Genomic DNA, 25,403 nt, shown 5'->3' on the forward strand with positions numbered 1-25,403 from the left:
GCGGCCAACTGTTTACTTCTGCAAAAATGAGGTGAATAGCCTTATTTTGGGTTTACCTCAATATAATGCAAATAATCACCCCGGCGGTTATTCGGGTGGGCGTTTAATACGCAAAATGGGTGCAGACCCCAGGCAGCTATTTGCGGCCGGGCGATTAATTGGGGAAATACGGTAGCCACACATTTGTAAAAACAGAAATTACAATGCAACGATCAGAAAATTATCAAGACTTTTTGACCCAAATGCATCTTTTTAAAGATACTATAAAACACATGGTGTCTTCTCAGTTTATACATCCTAATCACCCACTTTGTGTCTAAGGGCGTTTTCACACCTGAAAGTCCGAACCAAACTCCGTGATTCTGTGGTCTGCGGCACCTTTCACAAAAAAGTCCGAAAGTCCGGATCAAACGAGATAGGTGTGAAAACGCCCTAAGTCTGATAGAGCAAATCTTTTTAGGATGCTATAAAAAGACTGGGCTCATGCTTTTTATAGTATCTTTTAAAACGATGTAGCATATTGGCTCAAAGAGGTTGACTTTATCCACCTTATTTTGGAATGTGGAAGTAAACAGTTGGTTGAACGTCCATTTTTTTTTTTTTTTTTTTTTTTTTTTTTTTTGGTGTGTGTGTGGCTCTCTTCCGTTTGATTGCCTCCCTGCTTACTAGCTTGACAAGGTTATTTGAGGATATGGGAGCACTTCCAAAAATTAATCAGCTGCGTTAGCTGCAGTGGTGGAAAGAGTTGAGTATAGGCAAGGACCAGAAGTGCCTGTCCAGCACAAAAAAAACCAACAAAAAAACGCAAAGTGGCTACATCCACGTTTCTGTTATCCTTGGATGGAAAGAGCATGAATCATGTTAGCCTCATGTGACGCCACCAATTGTCTATCCATTTGATTAATCTTATTTGTTGTGACACCATGGCAAAGGAAAGAATGCCGAAGAATGCGCTCCAATTGAGCTATTATGGATTTATAATTCAACAGCAATTTGAATGTGACCCCCCATAATGTTTGAGGATCACACAGCAGCCGTATGTGGTGAGATTGCATCATTTCCTGCTGTCTGTCGGACAGGATGGCTTCAAAGAAACAGTAAAAGAATGTGTCACTTGGTAAGATGGCTGAAAAATGAACAATGCATACTTGAGTGTTCACTCAAAATGGCTTACCCTCATGCACACTGAGGAATGTGGCAGCGAGACTGGCGGCTTGCTTCCTGTTCACAGCAGTGTGTAATGTCTTCCACTTGACCTGTTTGTCTCCACACAGGCTCCTCAGTGTGTTTGGAGGGTGTGGTGTTTCATGTGTTCTCGTCACAAGTTACGGCAGGATTCAGTGTCTAGTCTCACTTGTCAGTCACGGTGTGGTTTGTTACAGATGTGTTTTTGGAGGGAGAAAAAATGAAATATGCTGTCTCATTACAGGTGTTCTGGTGGTGCTATCCTAGCGTTGATTTGGTTTCTACTCTCCTTTGCTGCTTAGTCTATAATAGCAATGTAGGGGAAGTTTATACAGGATTCTTGAAAGTTAGTTTATTTAAGAGAATGGAGACTTCAAAAGTCTAGGGGAATGAAAAGATGCACATCAGTCATTATTTTATTTTGTATTTTATTTATTTTAAATATGGCACCTAAATTCATGTACCTCACTTCTCACCTCTACCCAAGCATCATTTTCTCCTCCTGAGAAAACCCAACAATACCAACTGACAAATGATGGATTCACTTAATAACAAGATCAGGAGGAAACTGTGAAGCCCTCTGTTGTGTCTAAAACTGACCAGTGTCATGCTTTAACCCAGACTGTGCCACCTTTGGCTCAGATTCACTTGATTTCTTCCAAAAACAGGAAGGGAAAAAGGTGACTAAGAAATGACCCAAAAATGAGCAATGAACTTGCAGAAGGTGACGAAAAAAGCACCAAAATCAGTAAACCATTACAGGAAAATTATGTCTATAATTATAAACATGTTTAAATTTGAATTACAAGAAAGTTACCATAAAATTACTGCAAACATTTGTTTAAAAAAAGTGAAGTCATTGTGTTTCTTGACCAAGTAAGAAAAAGAAGCCCTGTTCACATGCTATCAAAGCAGTCTCTTAAACTATCACTGATAAGATGTTAAAGATGTTAGCAGCGATATAAAAAATAAATCAGTCAGTAAGTGTTTCATCTATGTCATGACAAATTACAACCAAAATACGCCGATGATTAATGCAAAATCTATTATATTTTATTCATACTTCCCCATACATTCACTGTAATGTATACAATAATTTACTGTGGTTAAAATTAAGATTTCCGGTTGCCCCAGAAACAAACAATCAGAAATACTTTATTGATCCTCGAGGGGAAATGCTTGTGAAAGGTGTTCACAAGCATTTAACCACAAGAAATGTGATGGCAGGCCAGGTTTCGAAGGGTTAGCCATTCCTGCATCACAAGATGAGGTGTGTTGCTCCATCCCTGAGCATAAATCCTAACTATGTTAGGCTTATGGTGTGGGTGTTATTTCGAAATTTGTTTTCTCCTTCCCAAAGCTGCAGCCAGTGTTATGCCCAGCCCTGACTGGCTGTGTCCAAGTCTGTTGTACCCTTAAAGAATGCTGCCCTGTGCTTGGCTAAGGAGAGGTGAAACCAGACGGGGACAGACCTGGGCACAGTCGGGGGCCGGTTGGGGTAAGGGGGCAAACGTATCAACACGGAAACAGACTTGAACACTACAGCTGTGATAAGCGCAGCAGAATGTTACATTGTAAAACTATTGTCAGGCTCAGTAAACAAGACGTGTGAGGAATGAAGTTGAGCCTGGCTGTGGAGCAGAATACCTGAGCTGGTCCACATGCCACACATGCCTTCTTAGCCAGCCTGATTTATGCACAAGGGACAATGGCCTCACTGCATCACACACAGCTTTTTTAACGTTTGAGTCTGCTAGTCAAGAATACTGTGTTAGCCTAGATTTCAGATGCATTTTAGTTTTATTAACTAGCTGAGGAAATGCTGCTGCCTATCAGTTAAGAACAGGCTAAGGCTGACATGGGAGCAAAACCCATTCAAGGCTTACAGGGTACAAAAAATGGCCAGAATTTTTTTTAAAAAAATCAATTATTACTTTATTTTCCATTTATTCATTTATTTTGTGCGAAAAATCAAAATGTGTGCACAACAACAATAATAATAATAATAATAATAATAATAATAATAATATAACAAGAAAACTACTAACAAAATTATTTGCTGCACATGGGACAATGGCCTCATTGCATCACTGACAGTTTTGACATTTGAGTCTGCTAGTCAAGAGTATTATGTTAGCGTAGATTTTAGTTTATTACCTAGTTGTGGAAATGCAGCTGTCTATCAGCTAAGAACAACAGGCTGAGGCTGAAAGGTGGTGGTGGTGGTGGTGGTGTGGGGGGGGGGGGGGGGGGGGGGGGGGGGGGTTCTGAAAACCGGTGGCTGCTAATAAAACTACAGCTTATGTGTCACTTATGAACAAATGACCTCAGATGAAACATGAACTTTCCCAGCAGTCAGCATTGCTGATTTCATTTGATGAGATGAGGTCTGCTGGGCTCCACCTGCCTTTGTTTTCTGGTAATTAAAACAGTGGAACTTGGTCACAGTCATAGTTAAAGATTGTAACAGGCTTCTCAAGTGAAGTGGAACTGGAAACTCCACAAGTTCTGTTCTTCAGTCCTCGACAACTGATACACATGCCTTTCACATAGACATTAATCATTTGATAATGCAGAGATAGACTAAAAATCTGCGATTAGTTGATTTAAATGCAGATGAGTTACAAATGACTAAAAATGACATACATTCTGAAATGCATGTCATCCCATGTTATTAAAAAGCTACATAAAAAAAGCCAGTAATACACTATTAGACATCCACTTGTCTAGTTGGCTCAGGTCAAACAACAGCTAGGCAAACCAATAACTTAGCAGCTATCATGAGCAGAAGTGACCATTTCATGTAACATTTAGTTTGGTCCTGGCTTCCCCCACATGGCTGTGCTGGTTTGATGCAGTTACAGTTTACAGTTGACCAGGTTCTGATGCAGCACTAATGGAGACAGCACTTCTACTCTGTAGTAGGTTAACATTTAGGCGAGCTGAGTACTGCAGTGTAAACACATGAAGTAAAACTGCTGACATCCAATTAAACAAAAGGGCCGTAATTTACAGTAAGGAGTGAGATGTAATGTGTTACTTCAAGCCTTTATCAAAAGTCAGAGCTTTTGAAGTGAAGCGTAGGCTGAATGCATGGCTCGTCTGGCAGCCTGACAGAGACAGAAGGCAGTGTGGGAAGAATGCAGCTTAGCAGCATTCCCTCAGGAAACCATGATGTGACCAGAGACTGTATCTGTGTGCTCGCCTGACTGTCATGGCGGCAGCTGCAAGGAAAAACACACATTCACCTTCTCTCAGAAACCTGCATGTGAATAACAGAGGTCATTCCTGCCAGCATAGCTTTTTAAATCCCCTGGTTTAAAGGGACAGTTCACCCCTTATGAAAAATGGCCATAACATTCTTAAAAATAACCGCCTGAATCCACTCAAAGAGGGTTAAACATCTCTCTACAAGTGTCGCTTTCCAAAACTAAAACGCACATATGACTATCAAGTGCACACGAATGATAGTTTTGCTCAAGTTACTGTTTAAAACGGTAGTGGTCCTGCTGTCAACATCTAGAAAGATCCAGTAACTTCTGCACTTCCTGTATCACTCTGCAGCAGAGCCGCAGCAGCAGCCACAGAGTTGTTTCAGTTTGCTATCATTTGTTTTCTTCATTGATCACATGTACACATGTTGGAGGACCCCAGTAGCTCACTGGATAAGAGTGTGTACCATGTGCCAAGGCAGAGTCCTGATCACAGCATCATGAGTTTGAATCCAAATTCAGGCCCTTTGCTGCATGTCATCCCCTCTCTCTCCCCTGCCTTTCCTGTCTCTCTCTACTGTAACTGTCAAATAAAGCAGAAATACCAAAAATAACAACTTTCTTCAGAGTGCTAAAAGAGAGCTGGGAAGTAATGTAGCTAGCTTCCTCTTTTCCTTTGTTCCCACTTATCACACATTTCACGAAGCTTTCAGGCTCCTGCCAGCCACCATACTAACTGAGGTAAGATTGCTCTACCATTAATGTTTGTTTTTGTCTTTTATTAACGATAAACATTTTTCATGCCATTTCAGGTTGTAAACGTTCACTCAACTCAAACTTTGTTTCTTTAATATTTTGAGCTTGGAGGTCTTTTGGTGGCGCTGTAGCGGGCTGATCAGTCTCATTCTGGGGACGCTGGATAACGACGAAAAATGGAAGCATTTCATCTTAGACACATGAATTTCTACATGTTCGGGTAAAGGGAGTGGCAGCCCAGCTTTGTTTGGTCTCTTGACTTTCCCTGATTCAAAACCAAAGAAGAGCTTTCATTTTTGAGCAGATCGTGTTTGGTCGGTGTAACAGTTGCAAACTGTTACATTAAAGCTTAGCTGCCTACCTGCAAGGCTGGCCCTGGCACAGGAGGCCGGGCACAAGTGTCTTGGAGCACCAATGATAGATAGATAGATAGACAGACAGATGGGTGGCTGGGTGGATGGATGGATGGATGGGTGGATGGATGGATGTACATTATTGATCCAAAATTGGGAAATCCTTATGTTCCAGCAGCAGGTTGTCCACACATTGTACAGGAACAATAGCAGACTATAGAAAACATACACCAGCAGCAGCAGCCTGAACCGCTGATCCAAGGCAGGACGGATCCACGCCGTCATGTTGTTTCCACCAAATCCTGTCCCCACCGTCCGAGTGTCGCAGCAGAAATCGAGACTGATCAGACCGGGCAGTGTTTTTCCAGTCTTCTCTTGTCCAGTTCTGCTGAGCCTGTGTGAACTGCGGCCTCAGTTTCCTGTTGTGGGCTGACAGGAGGTCTTCTGCTGCTGCAGCCCGTCTGCCTCCAGGTCCGTCGTGTTGAGCCTTCAGAGATGATCTTCTGCACACCTCCAGTGGCTACTTGAGTTCCTGTTGCCTTTCTATCAGCTCCAACCAGTCTGACCATCCTCCTGTGACCTCTAGTATCAACAAGGCGTTTTAGCCCAGAGAATAGGTATGGTATAGGGAAAAAAATAATATTGCAAAGATGTTTTTATATATATATATATATATATATATATATATATATATATATATATATATATGTATATATATACAAATCGTTGCAAGCTGCTAGGGTAGTAAAACTTTTTTAAGTGATATTTTTTCTATCTTCTAACGAGATTTTGTTGGCAAGGAAGTGATCTTATCACCTATTCACCACATCCTCACTGTCAGGCATGGTAAAGCGTGAGTGCATTAGGGTGTTTTTACTGGCTGATAGCTGCACAAAGCCTTGCTGAGAAAATGTTTTCCCTGGTTTATTTTCCTGCTGTATTTTTGGTTTGCTTAGCTGACTGACTGATCAGAATATATCAGAGCTTAGTGCTGCTCCTTTAACACGATTGCTTCAGATTAGTAATTGTTGTTTTAAGTATGTTTTGACTGATATATTATGTTTTACTTTACAGTTGATATTACATCCACTACAGACTACAAAAATTACATTTGTAATATAAAATATTGAATTTATTGTCTGTCTGCCCTGTGATGGACCGGCGACCTGTCCAGGGTGTTTACTTTATCTATGTGATAATTTCAGACATTGTTAGATAATACATTTCAAACCTTATCATTTTGTCTTTTTTGGCACTGAGAAAAAATAACGACAAAAAACATATAGCCTACTCCAACAAGAAATGAATTGAGCTAAATGAACTCAAGTAGATGTTACAATGTGAGTCAACAACAGTGACAAACTTGAAGCTAACTTGATATGTTGTGTATGTCTTTCCATTGCATGAGACAGAAAAGATAGACTTATAAGGATACAAGGATACAAGCAGTACTCGAGTTGAGGGGGGATGAGGGTGGATGGCATCCCCCCTGAAATAAAAACAGTCAAAATCATCCCCCCTGTAAAACTGCGATCCTCACTTTTCATCAAGTGAAAAAAATTGACCATCCCCCCTGAATTTTTTTTACAACTCGACTACTGGATACAAGGAAGTTTATTGGTCATTATACAACAGGTTGTATAATGTCCTTCAATCTGCTGCAGAATGAAGGACATCTGAACAACCTGGTAGAGCATGCACCACTTATCAAGGCCGAGTCCTGACCACAGTGGCCTGGGTTTGAATCCCTACCCAAGCCATTTGCTGCATGCTATCCCCTCTCTCTCCCCTATCTTTCCTGTCTCTACTAAAATTGTCAACAACACTGAGTCATACATTTTGCAACATGATGAAGATCAAGCTTTGGCTGCTTGGTTGGGGTTGGTGCACACTCAGCTTGAGCATCACTCTGGGTCCGGAGGTCTCTCTTTGCTACCTTTGTGTTCACATTTTGCCTTTGCAGGTGCCTTGAGAGATTTGATGTTGTGTTCACAGCAGTGGATGGTTGTTTCTGGCCTGGACACAGTTTGCACTTTACCATCACATTACTGTCCTTTTGTGCAAGAAATTTGGAAGCAAAAATTGTAGCCCACATAAGGAGGCCCTGGTAGCTCATCTTGTAGAGCGCGTACCACTTATCAAGGCTGAGTCCTTACCGCAGTGGACTGGGTTTGTGTCTGGACCCAGGCCCTTTGCTGCACGTTATTGCCTCTCTCTCCCCTGCCTTTCCTGTCGCTCTCTCGTGACTATTAAATAAAGCAGAAATGCCAAAAAATTAAATAAATTGAAAAAAAAAAAAAAAAAAAAGTTATAGTCCTATCTCCTGCACAGACTCTGGCCAGCATCACAACAAATAGTTGAAGAACTTATGTAACACAAGTAATAACATAATTGTTTGAGTAGTAAGTGTGATTACTGGATTTAGGAACAGTAATGCATTACATTACTGCATTACAGGCAATTGCAATGTGATTACAGTAACACATTACTTTGTAAAACATCACCCCCAACACTGTTCCCACCTTAGAGCAGACGATCCAGACAGAGGGAGTATAACCCTTGACACACTGGGGAGCTTGAATGGCTTCATCAGTGTGGCTGGTACTGTCAGCACGGAGCAGCATGGAGCCCTGAAGAAATGTTGCCTTCTTCCCCATACTCCACATTCCATTCTTACCTACAGGTGCCACTTAGCAGATAACGCAAAGTTGCAATAACTGGATTGACAATGTCTAACCACTCACCTATCAGCAGAGACCCACCTCCCCGCCCCCAACCCCCAACCCCCTCTCCTGCTGGAGCGGCTGCAGCTACAAGAGGGCTGTCGCTGCACTATTGGCACACAGCTAAATGAAGAATTTCACTTTGAACTTTAAGGAAAGCCAGGTATGAGGGGAATGTTGCTCAGCAGCGGGGCACAAAATCCTCCATTACAAAGCTTCCAATATGATTCTTTTTTTTTTTTGTGAATCAAAATGACTGATTGAAGCGTAACATTTTTGGTGTGTACTGTTCAGGCCTGCAACAGTAGAGGAGGTCTCTCTCTCTGTGTGTGTGTGTGTGTGTGTGTGTGTGTTTATGTATGTGTCTTTGTTTTACAGGCCCCAGCTCATCTGACACCATTTCATAGGCCTTCATTAAGAGGTACAAGTTTAGACCTGAAGTGAAGACAGCCAATGAAACATGAATCAAGGAGCCATGTTTCTCTCTCTCCCTCTCTCTCTCTCTCTCTCTCTCTCTCTCTCTCTCTCTCTCTCTCTCTTTCTCTCTCTCTCTCTTTCTTTTCCTCTCCCTCCCTCTCTCTTGTCTGATTCCAGAAGACACCTCCCTACAGGCAAAACCATTTGGACTCGGCTTCTGGACATGTACGAACAAATTCACCATCAACACTTCCACTTGCAATGATGTGAACATCTGGATATTTTCGGTGCACATTATGTCTTTAGTAATTTGATCCTGAATAATTTTCCTAGTCTGGCTCAGGCAGACTGAAAGTGGTCCTGACAGCATCGAGAAAGAGGGAAAAATCAAAAGTTGTTGATGTCATGAATGCTGCAGCCAGAGCCTTTCCAGTCTCAGCTGGGGGTAGTGTGAAAAGGATAGTTCACCAATTTCCACCCTCTTGCAGACTATTTCTTGAAAACAAAAAGCCAGCACCTTTTAAAGGGACAGTTCAGCCATTTTGAAAAAAATGATACCATTTCACGCCCCCTCCAGCTGTTCTGTAGGACAGTAATGGTGCTCTCTTCCTCTCACTGAGTACGTTTACATGCACACCATATTCCGGTTCGGCTCAATATTCCGGTTAAGGTAACTGCGCCGCGGCAACTGGAATATTCCGTTTACATGTTACTTGGCATGCCCCCGTGTTTCGGTGTATTCCACTCTCTGACGTAATGCGACACTCAACCGCGGGGGGCAGCAGTACGCGTATAGGCGTCTGGTCTGCCGGAAATACAGACGAAGAAGTCTTCTTCCTCGTCTTCTTCTTCTTTTTCTTCTTCTTCTGTCGCTAGTTCTATGTTTTCTCCCAACGATATACTCCGTGATATTTAAGTCTTTCTTTAGCTGAAGGTGGACTGCAGTCTCCTGGCTCTTGCTGCTGTTCGCCCTGCCGTTTTCCCCGCTTGCAGGTAACCATAGCAACAAAGACGCCACAGAATTCCTTGTGAGTCGAGCATGCGCAGTCGTGACTGAATATTCCGGTTCGGGGAGTTTTCCGACTAAGGTGTTTACATGCCCCAATATTCCGGTTGGAACAGGAATATTCCAGGGGGCTTATTCGGAATTCTCTCCAACCGGAATATGACCTTAATCGGGTTCGGTGCGTGTTTACATGACACGTTCGCAACCGGAATATTGCGAATATTCCGGTTAATACATGAATAAGGTGTGCATGTAAACGTGCTCATTGTTACTGAGTGCTGGATACTGGCTGGATGCTCCAAATGCTAACTGTTAGCCTCCTGCCATTGAGCTGAACTTCCCCCCAGCTGACATTTTTAAAATAACCACCTTAACCATTTATAGCAATTTACAGCTGATTCTTTTAAATTGCTGTTTGGTTATTTGTTTGTAAAATGTATTTATTATTAAATTTAATGCTTTTGCTCAAAAATTAATACTATTAAAGTCCATGCAAACTACCAGCTATTTTTGTTAAGATGTAGCACGTCATATATAATGTTCATATTGACAAGTTGCATTGAAAAAATATTTTTTTTGCATAGGTAATAACCCATTTTGAGAGAATGTATGTTAATTTTTAAATTTTAAGTTTTTTTTTTTTTTTTTTTTTTGGCATTTCTGCTTTATTTGACAGTCACAGAAGAGAGAGGAGGACATGCAGCAAAGGGCCTGGGCTCGTATTCAAACCTAGGCCGCTGCATTCAGGACTCAGCCTTGATAAGTGGTACATACTCTATCAGGTAGATAGATAGAGTATCAGGTAGATAGATAGATAGAAATCATTAGTGTTCATTCACTTGCACTAACATCTCACATCCATCAGAATCCATTCACTACCAAATACACAAGTGAGCCAAAATGCCGTCAGAGGTATTCCAGACATGAGGTATTTAAAACTCCTGACCTGTCTGCACATTACTGCTAACAAGAGATAATCATTCTGCTTTTTGGACCAGCCAAACGTTCATCAGACTAATAAAAACAGCATTTTTTTCTTGAATCGCTGATATCTGGCTGTCCAAGTTGTAAAGTGGTTGAGATTGCATGATATGACCATTAAACTCATATAGTGTAAAGTCACTTTTAAGCACAAATAACAGCAAATTAGATACCTTTGGGGTGGTGGATCACATTACATATTGTGCATTCAGGTTTTTCTGCTGTTGCTGAGCAGTGGCTGCACGGGTCAAGGTGAAGAGAAAGGGGCTGAATGCAAAGTGCCTGCAGTGACCAGTGACCAGTTATACCAGTATAGAAGTAAAGAATTATTTCATGATTTTAAATTTCTCGTTCTGCATTGGTATTAGGCTTCCCCTTGACAGAAATATGTCATTCAGTAAAGTGAAATCCAGCTCAGTTTTCTCAGATGGTGTCATTTCTTGGTGTAAACCCTCTCAGATGGGTGTCACAAGCCAAACCTGCATCTGTTTCAAGCGCCTGCTATGAAAGCGTTGAAGAGGCTTGTAGCTGCGCCACGAAAGCCGGCTGGTTCAGCATTGTGTCTTTGAGATACAAGGCACACAAAAGACCATTAGTGAAACCACTGTCAGTCTGCTGTAACATTAGCTTATCTGGAAGCTGCCCCACATTTTTCTTATCAAGAGCAGCTATGTGCCACAGCTTTAGTTCCTTACAATAACAAGCAATCTGTGCTGAAAATCTCCACGGTCATTCCTCCTGCATTCCTCCCCCTCAGACTTAAAGAGCTCTGCATGAGGAACTGGGATGACAGAAACTACACCGAAGAATTACGCAAATTCATTTACCTATCAAAAGGCCCCTGGCCATGCACACACAAAGCGGGGCCATAGAGCCTGGCACCCACACATCCACCCCTCCCCCACTAATAGTGTTTTATGAAAGGAGTAGCACTAAATGACGATAAGAAGGGCACTTTTACAGCAAATAGTGCTACAAAAATTTCTTGTGGAAACATTTCTTGGGCGCGGAGCGGCTCTCAAAATAAAATTCATTTAAAAGATTCATTTCTCCACCATATTTGAATTTTGATATATCTAAAGGAGATACGATTATTGCATTACTATATGAATATAAACCATACAGATTACTGCCGCTTGCTTAAGTGTTCTACTCCAACCCAACAGCCCAACCCAGTCAAAGTCCTAATAGCTTTACTCTGATAGCTTTTGCATTCAGTTCACCATTAGTATGTCTATTATTCAGCAACATTATGTTACAACAGCAGATATCTATACTGCAATACTTTATACAGGAAAGTATGAAAATCGCCAACAACTTGAAAACAACAACAACAACAACAACAGTGAACTGCAAGCATTGCTATGCTGGAATTTGTAAAAGCCAAAGAATAGCAGACCAGCATAGCATACCATGAGGTGCAGCCTCTTTAACCTCTCTGTCTCTCTCCCCCTGTCTCTGCCAAGCAACGACATTTTGTTGCCAAAATCTCACTGCTGTGTTTTTTTGTGCAATGACAATAAAGAAAGTCTAAGTCTAAGTTGGTTCCTGTCTCTCTGTCCACCTGTCTCTTTCTGTCTCTGTCTCAAACCCCTGTTTAATTAAAAGAGAACCTATTACTAAGTCTAGACCAATGGGAATATGGCCCGAGTTTATTTTGAGCCCCAAATCACCATTGATTTACAGTCTCAAAGGGCTTTACAGGCCCACTGTTTATAGGAAATAAAACAGGACGGCACCTGAGTGCTCTTGAGAAGGAACCCCACCCCAACCCCCCCAAGCCGATAGGGAGAAAACGGAGGGATAAAACTCCAGGCATCAATAAAACAAATGGCTAGAAACAAAAAATAGTAAGAAATAGTTTTACCAACAGCTGACCGGCTGCTGTTATGTCTGGATATCAGTATTTCAGTCAATGCACTTGACCAACTACCTACCAGATCTGGGGTGGCCACAGGAGTGACCAATGAGATTTCAAGGGTTGCTGGGTCTTGTTCTCAAGGGGTTCTTGAATTATGCAAAAGGTGCACGTTTGTATTATTTATTGCTGTGTATATCCTTTTTGGTTGCTCTGTAGATCACAAAGAAAAAAAATTAGAGGCATCACTTAACTTCTTTTAAACAATACAAACCAATGAGGCAGTACATTTGTAAAAGCTGTTTATAACTACACCCTCCATGCCTGCACACACACACACACACACACACACACACACACTGAAGTTTTCAACTTCACTGACTGGAGTGCACCTCTGTGCCTTTGTTTGCACGTCATGTTGCAACCTCAGGTATGTTAGTGGCAGAATCTTGTGCACATAATGCTCCCAGTTTATGCAATACACTGTTGCTGTGTGCTGGTAATTCATATATTTTTATGATAAATCTAAATTGTTTCCTTGTATTTATTAAGTTTATTTATTTATTTTACTAAAATGTATTTTTTGTGTATTTTTTCTGGTAATTTTCTTGTAACTTTTGACTATTTCTTGCTAACGTCATGCTCAAATCTGATGTTGTTTCTGCATCACTGACCTGAACTTCAAATATATTTTTTAATAATCATAAATATAATTTTCTTTTAATAAAAATATATATATTTTTTGCTAAATTAGTTTACTCTTGTGGTTTTCTTGTGGCTAAAAAAAATCTTTTAATATTTAGCTTTTTTTTTTTGCAAAACTTCTGTTTTTTTTTGGTAATTTTCTTATGATTTTTTTTTGCCATTTTTTCACGAATGTTCTGGTAAAATTTTTTTGGTTAATTTGCTTCTCACCTTTCACCCCATGTTTTCGAAAGAAATCAAGTGAACTGGCTGAGGTTTCAAAGGGTTCAGAGAGCCTCCACATCACTTTGGATTCCTAATTAGAGAATTCTTATGTAAGCTGAGTTTCTATTGCTCATGCTTTTGCTATCATGTTACAGACAACACCCAGCCAGTCCATCTCTTCCGCACTGTTTTGTATACAGTCATCACATTCTATTAATCCATCTGATGGGTTGGGTAAGTGACTCATCCTGCATAGTTTAGTGTGCATCATATTGATGCTATGTATGTTAAAATGATACCATCTCCATTCTTTGCTGACTATCAGTTAAACAAACGGTGACATTGACTACTACAATGGCACAATTTATATGGACATGGGGCTGATGGTGATCATGATGGCTACGGTGAAAAGAGCAGGCACAGTCAGAGTCAGTGATGACGAGCATCACCTGCACAAAAGTGAAAATTATGAGGGACTTAAGAGAGAATGATACACCACCATCAAATCTATAATAATAACTGAGCCTCTAAACAGGCGAATACAGAATCTGTAATTCATCCAGTCGTGTCTCAACTACCCAGCAAGCCTTTGGTGGATAGAGACACGCAGGAGATTTCAATATCAAATCAGCATACATTTTTTAAAAATATGAAAAAAAAATTGATATTTAAACCACTTCAGTGAGTGTTTTGAACTGATCAGACAGACATTTAGGTCCCAGTGCCAGTGTTACTGCGGGTATTGTGTCAGTATCTATTCAGCATCAGGGTGTGTGTGCTGTACACCCTCAGTTTCTCTAATTCAAATGGGGCTCCCCATCTGTGTCACAAAGTCATTCACATCTCCACAGTCGTTCCTGTGTCAGGAGGGGGAAAATTTGGGATACATTTATGGATCCCCCAAGCAAGAAGCTTGTGAGAAAGAGATGACAGCACACTAAGGATGCCTTTTGCGCAGGGCCCCCAGCATCACAGCTCGCCAGGGGGCCTAGAATATCCAGCAGTGCCACTGGTGTGTCCAGCTAATCACAAAAAGCCGGCCCCCGCCCCCCCGCCCCCTTCAAAAAACATCTAATTTGACTTCAAACTGTTTTCTGGGAAATCACAAATGGTGGGTGCTCAGAACTTAAACATAATGAAACATGGGTGAGTGAAAGTGTGTGTGGGTGTGTGTGTGTGAGTGTGTGTGTGCGTGCGTGATAATGTTGCTGAGGTGTTTCCTTGGCATCTGTTTCTTTGTAAACCTGGTTAAGCCTGTTAAAAGGGACCCTTCTCTCTCTCTCTCTCTCTCTCTCTCTCTGCAGCTCTCTCACTCTTTCGGCAGGTTTCGGTTGTCAAAGGCCTCGCAAGTCTGCTTGGCATGTATGTTGATGTGAGTGTTTGTGTGTGAATCAGCGTGTGTGTCATGTAGGAGAGAGAGGCGGTGCTGATGCGGCCTAACCTGTTCTCCAGGGTTGGACATTTAACTGGCAGATCCATCCCATCCTGCCTGACACAACAGCAGTGACACAGTGTGGAGAACACTCTGCTATCTGGGCTTGTCTTGGGTGGAAGCGTCTCTGGCAGCATCAGAAGGTGAGTTCATCCCCTGCCTTGTAGGATGAAGTGAGATGGAGAATAAAATAAGAGCTGGCGCGCTAAAACCGGTCCCAAAGTGGATCAATTTAATAACAGCCAGACAAAATGACATTTGAAGCTCAGCGCTCTTCTTCAGACCACCTTCAGCGCAAGGATGCACACTGGTTTTGCAAGAAAGATTACATTAGTACTGTTTACATGCACTGGACTCAGAGTTGTGCAATGATGTGCAACAAGATCAAATTTATCCTTAAAACGCAGTATCTTCAATTTAGAGAGGCTACTTTTCAAATTAGGTTAATTGAGCGATATTTGGGTAGATTTAAAAACTCATGTTGACAGGCTTGCCTTTGAGCATGTGTTTATTGTTGCACGTTGTTTGATTCCTCCAGTTTTATCTCTCTCTTTTTTTTTTTTTTTTTTTTTTTAGCTTTTTATCTGTTTTCCCTGTGTTTTTATTTTTCTGGTTCTATCCATTTTTACTAAATTTGATCTCCTTTAAGTTCTGTTCATTTCTTCTTCTTCTTCTTCTTCTTCTTCTTCTTCTTCTTCTTCTTCTTCCAACATGGCCCAACAGTGAAGTCACCATCTCTGAAAATATATTGGAAAAATATTCGATGCACATCTAAAAATTGTGCTGCAGCTAAAATTTGTAACAAAGGCCAGAGGCTCGTCTGATGTTGCTGAATTACAGTGAAGTTGTACGATCAAAGTGCAGATTAAGAGTTTGATACAGGACAGGTCACAAAGCACTGCAATACTGAACACTCCTGTCACCATCACGGGTGCCAAATCCTGCTGGGTGGCACTTGTGTTACTGTCAGTGTGGCTGCTGTGAACCTGTTTCCTTTTGTGATGTGCAAATGAACAAAACATCAGTGTTGAGGTTTAGGTTGTATGGAGGAGCTGACTGTGCAGTTTCAGGAAAGCGTACAGAGCCCTGTCATCTGAACTGAGTTGTTTCTTCTCCTTCATTGACTATTGATTTGTCAGCGTCTTTTGAATTCCAGCTCCAATTTTGTAATATATTGGGAACTAGTGACTGAAAGTAGCCTGCAGTAAGGTCATCAGAATAACCTATATTGTCTTTTCATTTTTATCTGTTTCTTATTTATTTAGAAATGGGGGAATCAGGTGTAGAAGCAATGAGATGAGTGCTTTTCAACAAACCAGTCTGCAGTTTAATGCAATGAAAAATTTCTAGTGTTGAATGTTGCTTTTTTGGAGAGATCTACTTGAAATTCATAATGAGGTGTTATTTGTCTACTCATAAAGCTGATAGAGATTTACAATGCTAAATTAACTCTGCTGGGTGTGAACTGGTATAATGTTGATATTTATGCTTGCAGAGTGAGATTAACACTGATGTTTGCTGTGCAACATTAATGGACAAATTAGATTTTGGTGGACAAAATCATGCAAAAAACTTTTTTTTGGATGACTTCTTAAAATGTTTTCAAGAAAATAGCGAGCTCAGTTACCATGTGTACGATCTTTTTTTTCCTTGCCCTCACCCTGTAAATCCTAAAGCAAAAGAAATATGTTGCGAGTGTGGTTGGAGGGAGGGCTACGTGTGTGTGGTGAGTGGCATGGCATGTCAGGTAGCATGCATCTAAACCGACTGGTTTGTGGCACATTCCCTTGAGCAACCCTGGCAAAGGCTTTGGATTCCTAAAGGGGGAGATGGTTTGCATGAGTGTCAGTGTCACTTCAAGTCAGGGTTTTGTCTCTAAAACGGATGAAGATTAGCAACAGACGGGACAGCACATCCTTGTCAAGAGGAGGATGAACTGGCCTCATAGTGAAGCCCATTATGTGGCTGGCCTTACAAGCAGGTACAAACCATTGACCGCAAATAAGAGTGGCAGAAGTGAGCATAGCATCAATGATTGGTTTTTGGAATTGTTGTTTTGAAACTGGGACACCATCATGTTGTCATTTTTGGAGCCAGAGCAGCAAGAATTCGCCAAAGGGTGGAACAAAGGTGGAACAGTGGAACCCAAAGACTGTGAACAAGAAGCATACTTACTTAAAAAAAAAATGCTTTATCGGGTCATATTTGCGATGTTATACTAGGTTAATCCAACAGTTAATGGCAGTGGACATGAAGACCTTCATTTTGGGAACACACACAGTTTGGTGTGGGGTTGCGGTGAGATTTGGGGGGTGTTTCTGGAGGTGGGTGATGGTCAGCCGTTGGACACTTTTTGGCTGTCGGTGAGCGTCTGTGGCCCTAGTTTTTGTGGTGTGTCCCACACTGTTTGGCACTAACCTGACCCCTATAGCTGGCTTTTCAGCCAAGTAAGCATGCTGAATAGGCGGCAGAGTTGATCGAGTGACGTGACACAACACAACAGTCTGCCTTTTCCACTGGTTCTTTGATGTCTGTTTGGTGTGTCTGGGCATTGCCTGGCATAGACCAGTATGGTTATGTACATCAAAAAGGTAGGGAAATTAGCTCCTAAGAGTAATTTCTTGTGGGGAAAAATCTACTGAAGTTTAGTTAGGCTCCAATTATCTTGCATGGTGGTATGTGGGGTTTCAAGTTATTCTGTGGTTAGGCATGGGATGGCAATAGAAGAACTAATCTGTGGTTTTGGCTGCATGGCACACCTTCCCTTTTAAAGAGGAACTAGGGTCAGGTTTCACAGAGATTTGGGTTTGGGTAGTTACTCTAATGCCCTAAAAGTAATACAACACATATCTCTTTGGGGCGTGAGGTTTAGTTACTCTTTAAAAATAAGGAGGCTTACACTCAGTGGTGTCGTCGTGTCTGTGTAAGTGGGTATTCTGTGAGTTCCATCATGCACACACACACACACACATGCACACGTGCACATGCTGCTACCACATGTGTCAATAAGGGAGCAGAGTGAGCTCTCTTGTCTCTTAAAACAGGGGACTCATTTAAAACAAACTTTTTTTTTTTCAGCACAAGCATTTCAGTTCACTTTCAGTAACATTTTCATGAAGCTCATCTCATCACACATAACTTACCTGAGTTCCCTCAGTTACAGAACAGTTACACATTCATCAAGCGCACATCAACTGTGCTCTTCTCGGAAGGTTTTAGAAAAGTGGAGAGATTGAGGAGAAAATCTCAAACAGTGAAAACAGCACAAAACATTTCTCAGTATCTATTCTCTTAAAGGAAATGTTCATTAAGGGAGAAAAATTGGGAATAGTTATAGCTGTAACTTGGACACTGATTATGTTTTAAATAAAACATATTTTTGCACATATATATTTGCAAATCAAAAATATCTTTCAGAAATAACTTTCCTGAACAGTATTGCCTTACTATAATATCAGGGTCAGTTGTGGGGATTTTAATTTTTGTTTCCAACATATTTAAAACACTGTTTCTTGCAAGAGAATGGCACTCATGTTAATTGACTGGTAAATGCCTTAGGCATGTTTACTTAAGTGCTTCAATTTCAAGATAATTTATTTATATAGCACTTCATCACAAACATGTCTCAAAGGCCTTTAGAAATAAAGAGCCTGCATAGATCTCTCTACTTAATAATGAATCAGAGAACAGAATGCTGCAACACAAACACAAGGAAACAAAACAAAGCACAAGACACACAGACAACAGCAAGTTGCAACAGGACATAGGAAAAGTCCCATGTAAACCTTAATAAGAAAAGAAATGGAGGAAACCTTTGGTGGGCCAAGTCAAAGAGGTATTGCCCACAAGGGTGAGCATGCCAGGACAACTGAGCATGCATTAGGTGCCAGGATAATATGTAAAATGGACAAAGGCATAAGAGAGAGACGAAGCAAGAAAATATGATGTGGCAAAGAAATGTGTCCATGACAGGCCAAATATTCAAAGACTGAAGGACAGTGCCCATATGGGTTGTTTGGTATTGGTCAGGGAATTGCTTTTTTAAAATCTATTTTATGATGAAGTTGTTATCACCCAGAACTTTGACCAATATGCTATATATGGCTAGTTGAATTATTCCATAACAATCACAATAATTCACACGCACATTATGAAATAGACTTTTACCCAAGTATATCTGCTAATTCGATTTCTGAGGTAAAATATGATGTTGTACTGTCGAATGTGTAACTTCTTGTCTTTCTGGTGCTTTATAGGCAACTGCTGCGGTTTCTATAGTTTCCATGGTTTCCTGTCATCTACCATAACTTACGTGATATGTGGATGTAAAGAAAGACATTATGGTAAGCAGAAAAAACGGCACTTCAATCCAAATATGTATTATTCATATATACACGAGTTTGAAACATGCATTTTGAACTGAGCAACTCATGACATGGCACAAAGTTGAGTTCTGGGTTTGTCTGACACTTTTTATGTGACATAAACAACTATTCACCCCAAACCAGAGTGAGAGCAGCAGGAAAGGAAGTTTCTCAGAAGGCCTGGTCCTGGATGACTCTGAGAAAGGAGGAGTTGTCATAAAAGGAATCACAGATGATGAAGTTACTGCAAGGAGTGGCCTGAAAGAGGGTAAGATATTAGAGGAAAACCACTTAATTTAGAAAGAAGCTGTATTCTTGTAGTGTTGGACAATCCAGTCAATTTTTACAGGTAAGGAGCTGAAAAGGCCACTAACAGTATTTATTTTTATTGACTGAGTATTGATTTGTTACTTTTGCTAGTTTCCTTGAAGACAAAATGAAAAAGTACATAATAATAACTACATTACATAAAATAATGAAAAAATAATGTCTGGGATAACAACTATAAATTACTGTTCATTTGGAAATAAAAACCCAAACATTAGGTGTCATACACACACAGGCATTCAGTGGCCCCCTTTAACTCCTTTACTCTTGATTCTCTTGCTATAGGAGATGAAATTGTTGCAGCTACAGTACACCTTGACCACCTCAGCAAAGATGATGTGCTGAAGATCCTGAAGGTCCTCGAGCCATATGATGACAACATGAAGGTTGTCACAAAGCAAGAGTTGAAAGCTGGTCTTGACCCTGTAAAGGTAAACAGCTAAATCAAAGCAGAATTTATATTTATTTACTCCAGAGCTATGTGCTTTTAAAATCTTAATTTGGTATTCCATATACAGATTCAGTGGTGTTACCTAAACACTGGGGTCAGACTGTTGGTTTGCTAATATTAGACTTTTATTATAATGCTGATGCCTGATATAACTCGAAACTTTTTAAAGGGAATGTATGATTAGAATTAGGATAATAATAAGTGAAAACCTGAAATGGTTTTGTTTATCTTTGTGCAGCTCCTTTGACACTGCAAGTTACAATGCTGCTTGGGCTGTATCTGCACATTATATTGTACATGAGTTGTTAAGGTACTGCACATAAATATTAACTGAACTGTCCAAGAACAGAGAAATTAGACTTTGAATAATTTATTATTAGAATTTAGGATTATTAACAATTCAGTTATTTCAAACTGCTAATATACTGTTGGGAAATTTACAGTAAGTTAGAAGCTGAATTTTTGTCAAATTGTCGAATTTTTACAAAAGATTGACAGAAATTACACAAGGACTGTGGTTATTTACTTTGTAAATTTAGTGGTAGTGTTGGAGTGTCTCTTAATCCAATTTGTTTACCCCTTGATTATCTACAGATGCTCAGTGGTTGTTTAGACCAAAAGAAGCAGCTGCCAGTGGATGCATCAGCTGAATCACCAGTTATTGCGCTTGATGGACTAAATGGAAAGCTAAATGCTGCTGGGGGGTTGGGGGGTGAAATAAGTGTTCCCAGTGTCAATGGAGACCTGCCCAGCCTTACTCTCAACACACCTTCAGCCGATAGCGATGCTAAGTTGACACTGCCCACTATAGGCATAGCTGGACCAAATGTAAAGGGAGCAGATCTGGATGGCACTATCAGAGCACCTGATGTCAGTGTTTCATCCCCACAGCTCAGCACTCCTGATACCTCACTTGAGATTGAGAAACCAGATGTCAAGACAGGCAACTTGAAATACAAACCCCCAAAATTCAAGATGCCACATTTCAATCTACCTCAGGTGAATGGCAAAACACCAAAAGGAGAAATGGATGTTTCAGCCAGTTTAGATGCACCTGATTTTAGTGGAAATGTGAAGACACCAGACTTGAATCTCTCAGCCCCTAGAGTAGACATTGGAACTGCAGATTTGGATCTGAATGGGCCAAATGTGGATCTGAACGGGCCAGATGTGGATCTAAATGGGCCAGATGTGGATTTGAAAGGTCCTGGTGTGGATTTAAAATCCCCAAATACTGATATAGAGGTTTCCTCAGGAAAAATCAAGTGGCCACATCTCAAACTGAAAGGTCCTAAGGTTAAAGGACTGGATGAGGATATAAGTGGGGACCTGTCTGTACCTGATGCAAAACTCTCTACACCAAACATAGATGGGAACCTAAGTACAGATGTGGACCTTAATCTCCCCAAAGTTGACCATGAAATCCCTGATGTAAATGGTCAAACCCCAGATTTAGACATTGATGCACGATCATGGAAAATCAACTGGCCTCATCGGAAATGGAAGAAGCCCAGGCTTCACAGCCCAAAAGCTGATATGGATGCAAACCTAAAAACACCAGATTTCAATCTCTCAGCTGCAAAACCTGCAGGGGATATAAAGGCACCGGATGCTGAACTGAATTTGACAAATGTTGCCCCTGAACTCCCCAATATAGATGTTCACAGCCCAGATGCTGATATTGACATTGATGCTCCATCAAAGAAAATCAACTGGCCTCATCTGAATTGGAAGAAACCCAAACTTCACAGCCCAAAGGCTGATATTGGCATTGATGCAGACCTGAATACACCAGATGCTAATCTCTCTGCTCCAAAGATTGACGGTGACATCAGTGCAGATGTCAATACACCTGACCTTAGCCTCTCTCCTGCTGAAGTTGGAGCATCACTTGCTGGACCTGATGTGGATCTCAACTTGCCTGGCGCACATATTGACCACCCTGAACTTGATGTGAACAGTCCAAATGCAGACATTGAGGTTCCATCTGGGAAGATCAAATGGCCCACTCTTAAAAAGCCAAGGTGGACAATATCAGGTCCTAAGGTAAAAGGACCTGATGTTGATGTAGATGCTATTTCAGCACCTGACTTGAGTCTGTCTGCACCAAAAACTGATCTGGAAGGCCCAAAAGTAGACATTGATGATCCAAATATTGATACTGAAGCTCTGTCTGGGAAACGGAAAAAGTTCACCCTAAAGATGCCCAAATTTGGGACATTGAAAGGACCAAAGGTTGATGTTGATGAACCAAAAATTGACAGTGGCATTGATACTCCACAGATTGATTTGCCTACAGTTGATGTCCAAGATCCAGAAATTGACCTTAATCCTCCAGATGTTAGCCTTGATCCCCACTCTGGAAAACTGAAGTTGCCCAAATTAAAACTACCAAAAATTAGAGGGCCAAAAATAAAAGGTCCTGATGTGGAAGCTGATTTAAAGACACCCGATATTGATGCCAGTGTTGATTTACCAAAAGTAGATATGGATGCACCTAACCTAGACTTGGAAGGGCAAAATCTTGCCCTATCTGCACCAAAAATTGAAGGACAGCTTGATGTTCCAAAGGCCAATCTCACAGGCCCTGATGTAGACCTTCAATCTCCAGAAGTTGATGTTCCATCTGGAAAATTTAAGCTCCCTAAAATGAAATTTCCAAAATTTGGTTCAACAGGCCTAAAGGTGAAAGGTCCTGATCTTGATGTTGATTCACAAGGTCTGGATGCCTCTGTTCCTGATGTAGATGTAAAGCTGCCTAAAGCAGATCTAACAGCACCTGAAGCTAATCTAGAAGCACCAGACTTGAATCTCACAGCCCCCCAAATCACAGGTCCTGAAGCAGGCCTGGATGTTGATGCTCCCACTGGAAAATTTGATTTTCCATCTCTTAAACTGCCTAAATGGAACTTTAATGGATCCAAAGTGAAAGACCTTGATGCTGATCTTAAGACAGATGTTGACCTTTCAGTTCCCAACACTGATATCATCCAGGGCTCTGATCTTGAGCTGAAAGCCCCAGGCCTCAATCTTTCTGCCCCAAAGACAGAGGGAGACATATCTATGCCAGATCTAGACATGAATTTGCCCACCGCTGAAGTCAAGCAACCTGATGTGAATCTTGAAGCACCTGATGTAAGTACAGGTAAGTCAGGAAGGATCAAACTACCTACAATTAAACTGCCAAGGTTTGGTTCATCAAAACCCAAAGTAGAGGGTCCTGATCTAGATATCAGTGGTGACCTAAATACCCCTGATGCCGAGTTGAAAATGCCTGAGCTGAATCTTGCAACACCAAAAGTAGAGGCAGATATATCTCCCCCAGCTGTAGATAACAGTTTAATGAAAGCTCCTGGATTGCACACCCCAAATATAGACCTTTCAGTTCCTGATGGTCTCAAGGGCCCTGATCTTGATCTGAAAGGCCCAGGCCTCAATCTTTCTGCCCCAAAGACAGAGGGAGATATATCTGCTCCAGATCTGGAAATGACTTTGCCCAAACCTGATGCCAAGGTACCTGATGTGAATCTTCAAGCACCTGACGTAAATACAGGCAAGTCAGGAAAAATCAAGTTTCCTTCATTTAAACTGCCAAAGTTTGGTCCACCAAAACCCAAAGTGGAGGGTCCTGATGTAGATGTCAGTGCTGACCTAAATGCCCCTGATGCTGAGTTGAAAATGCCTGAGTTGAGTCTTGCAGCACCAGATATATCTGGTGGCCTGAAGGGCCCTGATCTTGATCTGAAAGCTCCAGACCTCAACCTTTCTTCACCAAAAACTGAAGGAGACCTCTCAGCGCTAAGCTTAAATGGGAAGTTGCCAGCAGCTAAATTAGAAGCACCTGATATCTCTGCACCTCAGGTGGATGTCAATGTGCCAAAAACAGATGTCAAAGGATCTGACATACAGTTAAAAACTCCAGATGTAGATACTAATGCCTCCCTGGGTGAGTTCAAAATGCCTCATTATAGGCTTCCAAAACTCTGCCTTTCAACTCCTAAAGTAGAAGGTCCTAGTATTGATACTGATACACAAGACTTGAGTCTTCATCCTTCAGTTGAGAGTGAGATATTGGTACCTAAGGTAAACACTGATGCCCCCATAGCAGATGACAAAACTTCTGTACCTCAGGTGGACTTAAAAGTTCCTGACCTTAACGCATCTGCACCAAAGTTGGAGGGAGATGCTGACATCAATGTAAGTGTACCTCATGGAGATTTTAAAGGACCTGAAGTAGATGTCAAGGCTCCCAATGTTGATATTGACACAGAAACATCAAAACTGCCACATTTCAAACTGCCAAAGTTGGGCCTTTCAGAGCCTGGAATAAAATCCTCAGAGGTTCAGGCCAATGCAGATGTGAGTGTGTCACCTGATGTAAAGATCAAGGACCCCACTGTTGCAGGAGAGGTCAGCTCTGTCCCTGATAAGAGTCTTAACAAGCCTCAACTGGCCTCAGCTGAGGGAGAGGCTGAAGTTAAGGATTCTCCAAAAAGTAAGCTGAGATGGCCCTTCAAATGGGGGGTGAAATCCAGTTCAAACGATGAAGAAGAAAGTGAGGCTGACTCTGAAACTGACCTGTCTAATGCTGACGTGGAGGTTCCTATATTCAAATTCCACAAACTACCCAGGCACAACATTGATAATGTTGGATTCAGTGATAGTTTTGGTATACTAAAAACTGAAGAAAGCAATAAGGATTATGTAATTAGCAAGGGAATCCGTTTGCCAATAGTAAATGCAACATCAAATACAGGGGAGAAGATTGATATTATGGAGAGACTGAAAATAGCCAAGGAAAAAGCAACTGAAGTCAAAGATGATGCTGGGGATCTTGCTGGCGCAAGTCCTGATGACCCCACTTTGGCAAGAGGAGGAACCTTCAAAGTTGGAAAGCCTGAGTCTGGACTAGGCCTGGAACACCCAGTGGTTGTTTCATCAGAGGAAAATGATAAGCTGTCACTAAGCCTCTCCAATATGCTTGGTCTAAATATCAAGGACCAAGACACCGATTAATACCTGCTTTGTGAACCAATTAAATGAAACATCATTGTTAGCAAATTTGTATAAATGTAAGCAAACTCTTTATATATCAGGAGAACATATATAATTGTTTCATTTATATTTTGCTCAGATTTCTTTATTTCATGCCAGCTACAGTAACCGCCTTAGGAAATGTCATGAAGGAATGATGGATGAAATGAAGGAAAATGTTATATAAACTGTGTATACTCTTGCTATTTATGTTTTTTTTTTTTTTTTTTTAATTGTTGATTTGGCGGCATATTACAGATAATAGCCTCAATATTGTGCATGATGGCATTCAGTTATTCTACTTGTACCTTGGAAGTATATTATTTCACCTTTACATTTTTAAATGATAGCTGAATTTTCTGAGTAAATCATAATGTATGTCTTTGCCCAATAAA

The 25,403-nt window shown here is 41.0% G+C and overlaps 1 protein-coding gene across 2 annotated transcripts; it reads left to right on the forward strand.

Moving 5' to 3' along the window:
• The first annotated feature begins 14,904 nt into the window (after positions 1-14,904).
• On the forward strand, positions 14,905-25,027 carry LOC115373099 (neuroblast differentiation-associated protein AHNAK). 2 transcript variants are annotated; one of them, XM_030071356.1, is made up of 6 exons: positions 14,905-14,975; positions 19,089-19,175; positions 19,341-19,464; positions 19,809-19,954; positions 20,569-21,537; positions 21,571-25,027. In XM_030071356.1, exons 2-6 carry the CDS (start codon positions 19,173-19,175, stop codon positions 24,988-24,990), a joined length of 4,662 nt encoding a protein of 1,553 aa, XP_029927216.1. In that variant the 5' UTR covers positions 14,905-14,975; positions 19,089-19,172; the 3' UTR covers positions 24,991-25,027. The 2 variants fall into 2 exon arrangements, with proteins under 2 accessions (XP_029927216.1, XP_029927215.1); XM_030071355.1 differs by having other exon boundaries at positions 20,569-25,027.
• The last annotated feature ends 376 nt before the right edge of the window (positions 25,028-25,403 follow it).

The sequence above is a fragment of the Myripristis murdjan genome, chromosome 15, assembly GCF_902150065.1.
Source record: "Myripristis murdjan chromosome 15, fMyrMur1.1, whole genome shotgun sequence".
In the NCBI taxonomy this organism is placed as follows: domain Eukaryota; kingdom Metazoa; phylum Chordata; class Actinopteri; order Holocentriformes; family Holocentridae; genus Myripristis; species Myripristis murdjan.